At 54.9% G+C, this 11278-nt stretch overlaps 1 protein-coding gene across 1 annotated transcript in view; it reads right to left on the reverse strand.

Moving 5' to 3' along the window:
• Scrt2 (scratch family zinc finger 2) overlaps window positions 1–10864 on the reverse strand; it is an 11450-nt gene extending 586 nt beyond the window's left edge. Inside the window, exons 1-2 of the mRNA XM_013510024.1 lie at window positions 10704–10864; window positions 5–218 (exon numbers count right to left, since the gene is read on the reverse strand). Coding sequence (XP_013365478.1) covers window positions 5–218; window positions 10704–10836 — 347 coding nt within the window. The 5' untranslated portion in view covers window positions 10837–10864. The remainder of the gene's footprint in view (window positions 1–4; window positions 219–10703) is intronic.
• Window positions 10865–11278: the final 414 nt, after the last annotated feature.

Here is an 11278-nt window from a genome sequence, read left to right on the forward strand (position 1 = left end):
GCGCCCGTCCGAGATGAAGAAGGCGTCCATGGAGTAGCTGTCGGTCACCGCCGCCTCCCCGCGGAAGAAGCGCGCCGACAGGCTGGACTGCGGGCTCTCGGGGTCGCTGTACTCCTCTGATGCCGCCGGCCGGTACGCGGGCTCGGCGGGCGCCAGCTCCAGGCCGGGCTTCTGGTCCGCATCGTAGCTGTTTGGGGGCAGGCAGTGCGGGACATAACCTGCAGGGGCGAGAAGGGTCGGTGTCGAGGGGGCGCCCCCATGTCCTGCCCGCAAGTGGTCTTGGGAAATGATGGCATGTAAGACAGTGGGCCCCCGGTCACCTCAGTTCTTGGGTCAGACTGCCGGTACCAAATCCTTCCTACATAGGTCAAAATACAAATAACCGTGGAGCACCGGGTCGGTACTATTGATTTCTTTTTCTCTTCTTTCCTCTTTTTGAGGTGGGTCTCAGGTATTTCAAGACTGACTTGAACTTTTGTGTAGCCCAGGCTGGGCTTGAACTCGCTGTCCTGCTGCTGAAGTCTCTTGAGTGCTGGGTTACAGGCCTGTGCCACCACACCGTTCTATTGGCTTTGCGTTCAGTATCTTAAATGTCACAACCATACCGAGAAGGTATTATTACTGTCCCCACTTTGCAGGTGGCGGAAGTGAGGTGTAGATGAAGTCAGGCTAAGTTTACAATAGTGAATGGAGGAGCTAAAATTCAAACCTTGGTGGTTTGATGCCACAGCCCATCCTCTATTTTTTCCCAAGAATATTCCGCTTTTTCCGTCCTATAGCTTCTATAGATCTCAGTTTTCTTACCTAGGAAATAGAGCTTGTGGCTAGGTGTGGTAGCAAGCACTACATTCCTGGCTAGTCCAATAAGTCGAAGTAAGAGGATGGTTTGAGTCAGGAATTCGAGACCAGCCGGGGTAACATAGTGAGACCCTGGCCCCACTCACAAAAAAACAACAAAAAAATTAAATGTGGAGCTTAGACGCACCCTTCTAGGATCACTGGAAGGCCTAGGCAGATCGATGGTAATACAGACATGCAGTATTATGCTCTTAGTGTATGCCAGGCTCTGCCTCAGTACTTTACATGTTAACTCATTTAATCATCACAGGAAGTAGGCACTGTTATAATCCCCATTTTACACGTAAGGAAATTGAGAGAGTGAACAATAATTGCTATATAAATGTTAGCTATTATAATTATGCCTTTTACTTGCTTGAAAAAGTGACTTCACTGACAATGATTAGATTGTCTGCCTGCCCCTGCACTTTGAGCTCCCCAGGGCTGGCTCTGTGTGCCCAGCCTGGGCCTGGCTTCCGGGAGGTCTGTAATGAGTACATGTTGCACAAATGAATCCAAATCGCTGCTCAGCCCCACTTGCCCCCAGCGTTGCTGGAGGACTTCAGAGGGGTCACGTGTGTGGTGTGTGGTAGCGCCCAGGCCTGCCTCCCCCTTCCCCCAGTCCCGCTGGTTGGAGTTGGAGGAGAATCTGTGGTGATGTGAGTGCGTGGTGGGTGAGCAGCCTGGGGCTCCCCCAAGGCTCCTGGAGGCTCCCTTAGGGGCTCCTGGAGGCCAGGGGCCACTGGGATTTGTCTCTGCCTACTGTGGCCTTGTCTGGTCCTAGCACTTTTCCTGGGGATGTTGTGGGCTGGGCTCCCAGGAGAGTTGGTGGCAGAACTTCATCAAACATCGTCGTGGCACTTCATTCTGGAGAACAATAGCAGTGAAGCCCCTTTCTTGGAGTGCACAGCTGAGTGCACTCACATTTGAGTAGCAAATCACATTTGACTTTCTCCACCTGACCCCCGAGGCCTGTAGATCCCTGTAGATCCCTGTGAACCCCCCAGTGAAGTGAGCAGGTGGAGGAGGGCTCTGAAAGCTGGAAGGAGGATTCCACGACATTTGGACTTAGGCTGGGTGCTCTGGTCAGCTTCGGTCTCTCCAGCACTTGGGTGACAGCCTCGGGCCTGTGCTCTGGCATTTGGGATGGGCACTGTCCTGGCGTGGAAGGCGAGGGTGAGCCCTCTTTCTTTCTCTGTTTTTCAGCAGTCAGCATAGTAGGGATTGTGGGGATGGGTGATTTAGTAGTGAGGGGCTCTGTGGCTGGAGGCAGGGGAGGACACTAGTGGTGGCAGTTTGCAAATCCGAGGGGGAGGGTGTGCCCACCCCAACTCCCCTTACTCTGCCTTTGGCTTGGAGGTGCCCCACCTCCCATGCCAGGACTGGCCTGGTGGTCATGTTCCAAAAGTTTCAGGCAGTGTTGCTTTGGACTGAGTTAAGTACTGGGTGGGCCCTCCTGGGCCCCTCTCTGATTGTAATTAATGATGATGATGATAATAGCTACATTTATTGAGCACTTACTGTGCGCCAGGCTCAGCTGAGTGCTTCACTTCCATTCTCTTCCAGTGTCACCACAAATCCTCTTATTACAGGTCAGGAAACTGAGGTACAGAGTAGTGAGGGGACTTGTTCTGGGGATGGAGCATGGATTAGAGCCCACTGCATGTCTCCTCTTATTCCCTGTACCTGGGAGGTCCCTGAGGAAGGAGCTGTGGCCAGGCTGCCAGCTCCCATCTGTACGACCCCAGCCAGTGGGTGCTCGGCAAGTCCTGTGGGATGGGTGATAGTGATTTGCAGGGCAGCCTCGTGTGCCAGCCCAGGAGCATCTGTGACAATGGTCCTGTCTACCAGCCCCTGGGACAGTGTGTACCTCATATGGCCTGGGCTGTGGAAAGCAGAGAACAACTGAGCTCCCTGGCACAGATTCTACTGGGATGACCCTGGGAAAATTGTTTATCTTTCTATGCCTTGCATCCTTTTTCTGGAAGTGAAGCTAGTATGGGAGCCACTTGGAGGAGATAACAATCATATGTCTAGGGATCTGCATGTTCTGTCATTAAAGAAAATGATAGATTAGTTGAAAACGCAACTTCGGTTGGTGCCAGACTGCCTGACCTGAGTTCCAGCTTTACCATTCCTTGCTGTGTAACCTTGGAAAACTCTGTGACTTGTCTGTGCCTCTCGAGTTTTGGTAAGGAGCCACCAGGGAACAAACAATAAACAACTAATAACCAGTGCTTGCAGGGCCCCAATCCGTCAGGCAGCGTTTGAAGGGTTTTGCACACACAGATACATTCTATCCTCAGGATTGTACCATTTTACAGATGAGGTCACCAAGCCCAAGAAGTTAGGTAACATGCCTCAGGTGGGCAGTGATAAGTCAGAGGCAGGCTTCCAGCCCAAGCCTGGCGGCTTGTAAATCTGCTGTATGTATTGGCTGCTAGGAGTGATGATAACAGTCTTCCCAGGTGGGTTTCCCCAGGCAGCAATTCGTTGCGTCTGCCCTGACATTGTTTGCTGCTTCTTTCTGGGCTCTTTCCTCACCCAAGTGTGTACTTCCCTGCTTTTCAGATGGGAAAACTTCATGCAGAGCAGGAGTTCCGAAAACAGAGCAGCTCTTGCCCAGATGCATGATCTGATGGTGGCGCCCTTTGCTGGTGGCCAGCAGCCCTGCAGCACCTTACTCCTGACGCTGGTGGCTCTTTCTGTAAAGGTAGGGGTGCCTCAAACAAGGGCTGCTCGTTTGCGTAGGGATACATGAAGAACTGCCTTCAGGGTAGGCATCTGTGGGCCCTCTGATGCCCAGTGGCTGTGGAGTTCCAGATGGTTGGGGAGCACAGAAGTTTGTATGGTCATATCAGAAGAAAGTGGCTCTAATTTGCTTTGTGACCTTGACCAACTTGCTTGATCTCTCTGGCTTCCATATGTACAGGAGTAAGGCTGACCAGGATGCTATGAAGAATCTTTCTGCATCATGGCTGAGTCAGTCCCTCCAAGATCCCTCCTCCCACTCTACTCCATTCTCGTCAGATTCACAGACTTCTCCCTGTGTGACCTTGGGCAGGTTACCCGACCTCCGCTTGGCACATCTGGATAAGGGAGTTCATAATAGGATTGTATGAATTGATGCGTGTGAAGTGCTTAGTGCAGCCCCAGGCACATAGTTACTCTCACAATTTTTATTGGCATTGTTATTATTCCTATATTTTCTGGTGATATCCTAATCTGTCAGAAAATAGGGGATATGCACAGGTGTCTCATCTTGCTGTGACCTTGACAACTCCTCTCACCTCTCTGGGCCTCAACTCTGGGAATTCCTTTGGGACACTATAAACCATGCTGTCACCCTGTGCATGGAACCCAGATAGGTGTTGGGTATCTCTGGCTGACACATTGAGACAGGTCTCTTTTGTTTGGGTTTCCATAGAGACATGGGAAGCTGGAACCCAGAGAGAAGAGGCCTAGCTTGCACCTGGCCCTGGTCCACAGACCCTAGCTGTGTGACCCAGGCAAGTCCTACCACCACTCTAGGATGAAATACACCTATTGAGGTATGGGGAAACAGGCTTGCCTCTGTCATGTAGGACTATGGAGAGGGCAGTGTACACATGTCACTTGAGAATGACTGACTTTTCCTGTCCAAGAGCCTTGACAGAAGGTTCAGAATCCATTTTTTAAAAATTCTGCTGCCAAAGGAGTGGTAGATGAGGATATTTATGAGAAACTTAGGTGCTGGTTCTCTGCAGACTCTGTCCCCACCTGTCTGACCCCTGGGATGAGTGGGCCTTGTAACAAACCCTACCATGACTACCAGCCTTCCACCCACACAGCCCTCTCTGGGAGCCAGGGACACGTTCCTGAGGTCCAGAGAGGGAGAGGACTTTCCTATGGCCACAGGAGGGAACTCAGGTTTGAACCTGCCCAGGCCTGTGTTCAACCCCAAGCCCCTGAGAGGGCATGGAGGCCTGCTGGGGAATGAAGGGCCTCACCCAGTTGGGAGCTCTGTGGGTTTCCTCGAACACCACCATGCACTTGGCCTGTGTCTTATGGCGTTGGGAATGTGAGGGTAGGGAAAGCTGTTCTAGAAAATTCTCCAGTATGCTTTACATTTTTATAAATAATACTCAATAGTAATGACGGACACTTAGTGAATTCTTACTGTGTCCCAGCTAAGCACTAGATAGCAGAGCTCAAGTCTAAGGTCATGTCCTCTTGTGCTCTACTACAGAAGCTGAGGTCCACGGAGGGGCCCTGACCCCTCACAGGTCATGGAACAAGTTCTTGTTGGAGCCAGAGTAGACTCCTTTTCTTAATGGAGCCAGTCCACAGGCCTTTCCCCGGTGTTTCCAGACTCTCTAGGTTCTAAGCTGCCTTCAGGGAATTTGTAGCCCCAGTCCCACCCCTTGTCCTAAAATAGGCAGGAAAGGAGAGGGGCCCAGTGGGGACCAGTTCCCTGGGCAGCTGTTTCTTGAGGGACCTTGAGGCTGCTAGGTGGTGGGGGCTGCAAGGGCTGCTGCATGGGTATATTTAGAGCGGCTGCTTGCTGTGCCAGGGCCTCGGGCCTCGAGAATCAGCTCCAGCCAGCTGAGCAGAAAGCCAGGTCTGTCAGCAGCAAAGCAGGATAAAAATAGTTTCTCCTGTCTGCTTGCAGAGCTGGGCAAAAGGGGCTGGGTACCTCCCCCTCCCCTTATTATAGCATCTTTGTTAGTGATTCCCTGGGCACTGGACCAGAAACGACACCCACCTCCTTGGAAGGCCTGGCAGCTGGTACATCTGCCCACGGGGGAGAGGGGGGTCCCTGAGTCCAGGGAAGCCAGGGACACGTGAGGTCTGGCCCAGCGTGACCAGGACTGTAGGGTGGGGGCTGATGTCCACTGACCCAGGCAGAGGGAGCTTCTAGAGCATTCCAGGGCCTCTGCCCACCCCCTTACCTCCTGGAATCCCCCATATTCTGGTCTTTCCTGACTGGCCCCATTCCTATGGTCCATAGGGAGGTCCAAGCTCTACAGAAATCGACAGGAAAGAGTTTTCAAGGGATTGTGGAGATAGGAGAGAGTGGCTCATGGCCTCAATTCCCCAGGCCTGTGGGGAGAAGCAGCCTCTTGTACCCTCAGGGGTGCATCCCCAGGGGCCTTCTGGGCCTATGTTTGAAGACAGATGTGTAGCACAGTGCCCACCCATCTCCAGTCCCCTGCTTTCTGCCCTGGGAGGGTGTGAGCAGAGCCCCATTCCACATCCCTCCTTACCCACAGGCTAACAGTGGATAGGTCACTCCAGGGGAGGCCTCCACTGGGAAGGAAGCCAGGACGTCTGAAAATCCCATCTCTGCCAGCAGCATCTCCCCCTCCTCCCAGGGGGCTCAGGTGCCCTTAGTGCCACCGCTTAGGACACAGCAGTCCTCCCAGACCTCGTGCCTTCTGCCCCTGACAGCCTTGGGTCTGTGTACCTGGCTGGCTGACTTAAGGGACTCTAGTGTGCTTCTTGCCCTCTCTTGGGAGTCACAGATGGACGCTGTCCAAAGTGTGGAAGCTCAGCTTGGGCCCCCATGCTCTTCTGCAGGCCTGAGATGTTAGGGGGAGCCATGGGTGCCCAGACTGCATCTCTCCACATTCCACTGAACCCTGTGTGGACATGGAAAACCAGGCTTTGGAGTTCTCAGATGGTCAGAGCTAATGGAGGTCAAGTCCAACTGCTTGATTTCATGAGAGATAAACTGAGGCTGGGGTAGAGGAGACTAACCAAGGCCACACAGAAAGATGGTGGTGGATCTAAGACTTGAACCAGCCAGTCTTGAGAATGGATCTGCACATGACCTTGAACTGGAAGTTGGATCTGGATCTTAACCCTGGACCTGGAATGTTGACCTAGACCACTTCCCAGACATTCAGACTTGAATTTGGACATGGATTTGTCCTGGATATCAGACCTGGATGTATAACTTCAGTCACTGACCTTGGACTAGTCTCTGGTGTTGGTCCTAGACCTGGGGTTGGACATGGGCATTGAACCTGGACTCAGATCTGTACCTGGACACTGACCTGGATGTTGGACCTGGATGTAGCCTTTGAACCTGGACCTCTGGCATGTCAACCTGGACCTTGAATCTCAACCCAGATAAGGAAGCTAAGGGATGTGGTGATTACACAAGACTCAGATAGGCTATGTGATCTTGGGCACCTCTCCAGCCTTCTGTGGGCTCCCTCTGCTAAGAGATTGGGTAGCCTGTTTGTGCTCTGTGCCCCACATGAACTTTCTGAAGTGTGGGGTAGGTGTGCAGCAGCTGGGGCTACTGGGCGGGCATCCCAGGCCCGAACAGAGCGACTACTCGGCGCCGTCAGGGGGAGTGAGAGGAAGTGAGTGCTGATATGATGTGGTCAACTAGCTAAGCCCCTGGATAGCAGTGGGAGCGCTGCCTCAGCTTGCTGGGGGGAGGCTTAATGCAGCTGCAGAGGGCAGACAACTGCGTTATTGGATTGGCATTGATCCTTCATCTGCCGGGGTCGGATGTACTTTGAGAGGGCATGGGGGTAGGACAGGGCCGGGGTGAAGAGGGAGGAGTGCTGGCTCCTGGCTAGAGTTTGGCATTAAATTCGAGGAAAGGAGGATGCTCCAGAAGATGCCCCTGACAGGGGTCCGTGGAGACCACTGACATGCAGATGGATGAGCAGCCACCTTCTCCAGGGTGGCTGAGAGTCCCAGCATTGCCTGAGGGGGCCTAGGTCTGTAAGGGGTGGGCTTGGGGGAGTTGAGGGCATGGCTCTGAGGGGGTCTGGAGGCTGTGAGTTGGCATATCACAGAGACTGAGTCTGTTCTCAGAGTGGCCCCAGGGAGAAGAGGGAAGGGCAGGCTGCATGGAGGAGCAGAGGGGCAGGGGGAGAAGACAGGCATTTTGCTGGAGGGGGCAGGGAAATGAGATCTGGTCTTCCTTCTTTGGGGAGCTCTGCAGAGACACCTGGAGCTTTCCCACTTGGGGGCATCCCTCCCCTATTTTGAGATTCTGTGGGTTTGGGGCAGCCTGTGGCCCAGACGCACACACCTGCTGTGCCTTGTGCTTGGCAGGAGGTGTGTATGGGGGAATACAGGAAGAGAGGGGTTTGGGGAGGGGAAGGGCAGTCCTCTGTGTGTGTGTGTGTGTGTGTGTGTGTGTGTGTGTGTGCCCGTATGTATGGAGGAGGAGGAGGAGGCCTCTGGAAGTCCTGTGGAATTCCTGGGCCTTCCTTGAGCTGGGGGTGCACCTCTTTAACTTGGGGTCCTGCATCTGTATCAGTTAGGAAAGAGCTTTGCTTTCTTAAACCTCTCCATTTGCATTCTGCAGCCCCCACCCCCAGCCTCATCCTGACCCTGAGCTGCTGGAAAAGCTTGTAAGAGGATCTTTCTAATAACTGGAACTATCTCCAGCCCCAGGCCCTCCCTCCCCTCTCTCCTCTCTCCTTTCTCCCTCCTTCTCCTCCTTCTCTCTCCTCATCCCCCCTCCTCTCTTTCTCCTTGTTTACCCAGCACACTTACACATGCTGGGAGAGAAAAAATGTCGGCTCAGCAATTTTTCACACTTCCCTCAAACGCTCAGCAAGGTTATTTCCGGCAGAGTGGAGACAACAGGCCACCAGGAGCCTGCGGGCTCTCTGAGGACCTCCAGGACCCACCCCCATGGAGTGAAGGAGCCCTCACTGCCTAGTCTGTCCACACTCTAGGAAGGGTCCAGGGCCCTGGAAGCAGGATGTGGCAGACCTTTGTGTTTCCTGGTCCTACCCGGTCTTGAAGGGACAACTGCCTCTGCCCAGCACTGACAGTCCACAGCAGACACCACCAAGGTGGCCAGGCCTGTCCTTACTGCAGGACACAGATCGAGCTAAGAAAAATGCCTGATCCTAGGAGCTGTGCTACCCTTAGCAAGAAGCATATGTTTAACAGAGCCCCAAGAAAACCCTGACAACGGCTTCCTAACATTCTGCTAGACCCTCATCCAGGTGTCTACAGGGCCTCCCACTCCACTCTTGACCTTCACAGACTCTGAGCCTGTTGAAGTTGGAAGGATGCTTATTTCATGACATCCAGACTCTTTGACTGCTAGGGAGAGTGAGGACTAGAGAAGGAAAGGAACTTGCCCAAGGTCACACAGCAAGTGAACTAAACCCATGCCTGCCAGGCTATCAGGACAGTCTCAGAATCTCTGAGGCCCGTGAGGTGATCTGGAGCCCCTGGAGAAAGGGATGAGGGTGGGGTTTTTCAGGTATCAGAGCTGGTGGAACCTCCACAGAAACACTGCTGCTCCTACAGTTCACCAAGGGGCTCCTCTTAAAGCCTTTCAGGAGTGAATTCAAGGCAAGACTTTTTCCTGCCTCCCTCTGAAGACACAGCCTGCAGTTTTTCTGTGCATGGCGAACTATGGGTTTTCTCAGCTGGCAGGGGACAGGTCCAAGGGGCCTCAGGGACTGGGATCTGGGAGCTTTGTGTCAGTCCCTTAAGGGATCCATATCCCAGTCTTGCTAATACTTCATTTTCTACCAGTGCCCAGCCTTGGCATGGCCCCAGGTCCACCCTCTGTGTTGCCAACCGTCAGCCAGGCCATATCCTTGGGCTTCTGTCTTTCACCCCAGGAGGCCCTGGGCCCAGGACAGAGGGTAGCAGAATAAGGGACACATGGGCAGAAGAGAAGGGGATTCTGCTAGGTAAATGGGGAAAGCCAGGAGCTGAGGGTGTCCTTAATCCCTCCCTGACTTCTTTGACCTTGATGAGGTTACAGAGCCCTTTGCCCAGCACTCTTTCTCTACCTGGCACGGCAGAGTATTGGAATGTGAGTAAAGCGCTTGGAAATCCCTGAAACAGACCCCTGTCTTTTCCATCTCAGCTCCCCCTCTTTCCTAGCCCTTTCTTCTCTCTCTCTCTTCTCAAAGCTGATGCCACATGTGATGTCAGATCTCTCACTACCAAAGGGACTCCTCCGCTCCAGACACCTGGGTGGGGGCCGTCAAAAGAGAACCCTTTTGTGATCCCCTCGTAGAGGATGGGGCCCACAGAAACACTCTCTGCTCTCTGACCTGCGGAGATCGCCCCATGTGGGGCCTGATGGCATGCCTTCTTCTGTCCTCCAAACCCTGGTCCCTGCAGGACCTTGCTCTGAGAAGAGAGAGTGTGGGGGTGGGGCAAGGGGTCGAGAGGCTTATAAAGGGCCTTGGGGTTGGCTCTGGAGGGGTGAGAAGCTGAGGGTGGGAGGGAGTGTAGTCTAGGGACCAGGAGCCACTGTAGGGGAACCCCTTCCAGAAATCCCCTCTTCCTTGCCATCCCCAGGACAGCCCAGCCTTTGGCAGGCATGTGGCTGAGGCTAACAAAAGAGTTGTTGAGAGAGGGGGTCTGAGAGCACTTGTCTGGGATTACGGGGGGGGGGCAGGTTTGAAGGGAGGGAGAAGGTTTGAAGGGAAGGAGGGTGGCCCCATCTACCCCCGGAGAGCTAGTCCCATCTCCCAGAGACTGGCAGTCCAGACCCCTCTGCCTCCCCACTAGGCACGCTCAGGCAGCCAGCCCTGTCCCTCAGCCAGGGAGAGGAAGATACCCTCCAACTGCTTGTCCCCAGCACGGCCTTTCCGAGCTTCCTGTCTGTGTTCCCTCAGCACCCCTTACCCAGCCCTGTCTTCGGCCACAACTTTCAAAGTCCCAGCTGGCTGGTGGCTGCGGGATGGGCCGACCCCGCACTTTCCCTTTGTATAGCCGAGCCCCAGCCCCACCCGCCGGCCCTTGGGAAGTCCGGGAGGCGCGCACGGCCGAGGAGAAATCTCCGGGGTTCCCAGCCACTCGCGCCTCTCCTCGTGGCCCAAGTTGGGGAGGGCTCGAGCTCCCCTCCCCTCTCCGCCTCCCTGGGTCCCACTCACCGTTGTCCTCGGGAGGCCCCCGGACTCCAGGCAGCACGTAGGCGGTCTCCAAGGGGTGGTAGGTGGGTGCCGGCACCCCGCTGCACTGGAAGCCGTCGCCTTTGATCTTCTTCACCAAGAAAGAGCGCGGCATGTTGCAACTGGCGGGGGCTCGGGGCACTTGCGCGGAGCCGGACTGGGGGAGGCGGCCCGCGGGCGGATTGGCTGTACGCTCGGGGTTTCAGCACTGGACAGCTCCCAGCGGGCGGGCGGCCCCGGCGGCCCCGGCCGGGCTCGGGCTCGGCTCAGGCTCAGGCTCTGGCTCTGGCTCTGGCTCTGGCTCCCGCTCGGCTCCGCGGCGGTGGCGGCGGCGGCGGCGTGCAGACAGGCGGTTGTGGAGCTGTGCTCAGCACTCCGGCTGCCGGCTTTATATGGGACGCAGGCTGGAGGAGATCAGGTGGTCCCTTAGCAATGGAACTGTTCAGCGCTCTAATCCATCAAATGTCCCCCAGGACAATCGCTCCGCACACGTCCCCTGAACTGGCGGCGGCGGGGGCAGCCAGGAGCGGGGAGCAGAGAACAGGCAGGAGGGAGAA

This window comes from Chinchilla lanigera, unplaced genomic scaffold (assembly GCF_000276665.1).
Source record: "Chinchilla lanigera isolate Chin_1 unplaced genomic scaffold, ChiLan1.0 scaffold00196, whole genome shotgun sequence".
In the NCBI taxonomy this organism is placed as follows: domain Eukaryota; kingdom Metazoa; phylum Chordata; class Mammalia; order Rodentia; family Chinchillidae; genus Chinchilla; species Chinchilla lanigera.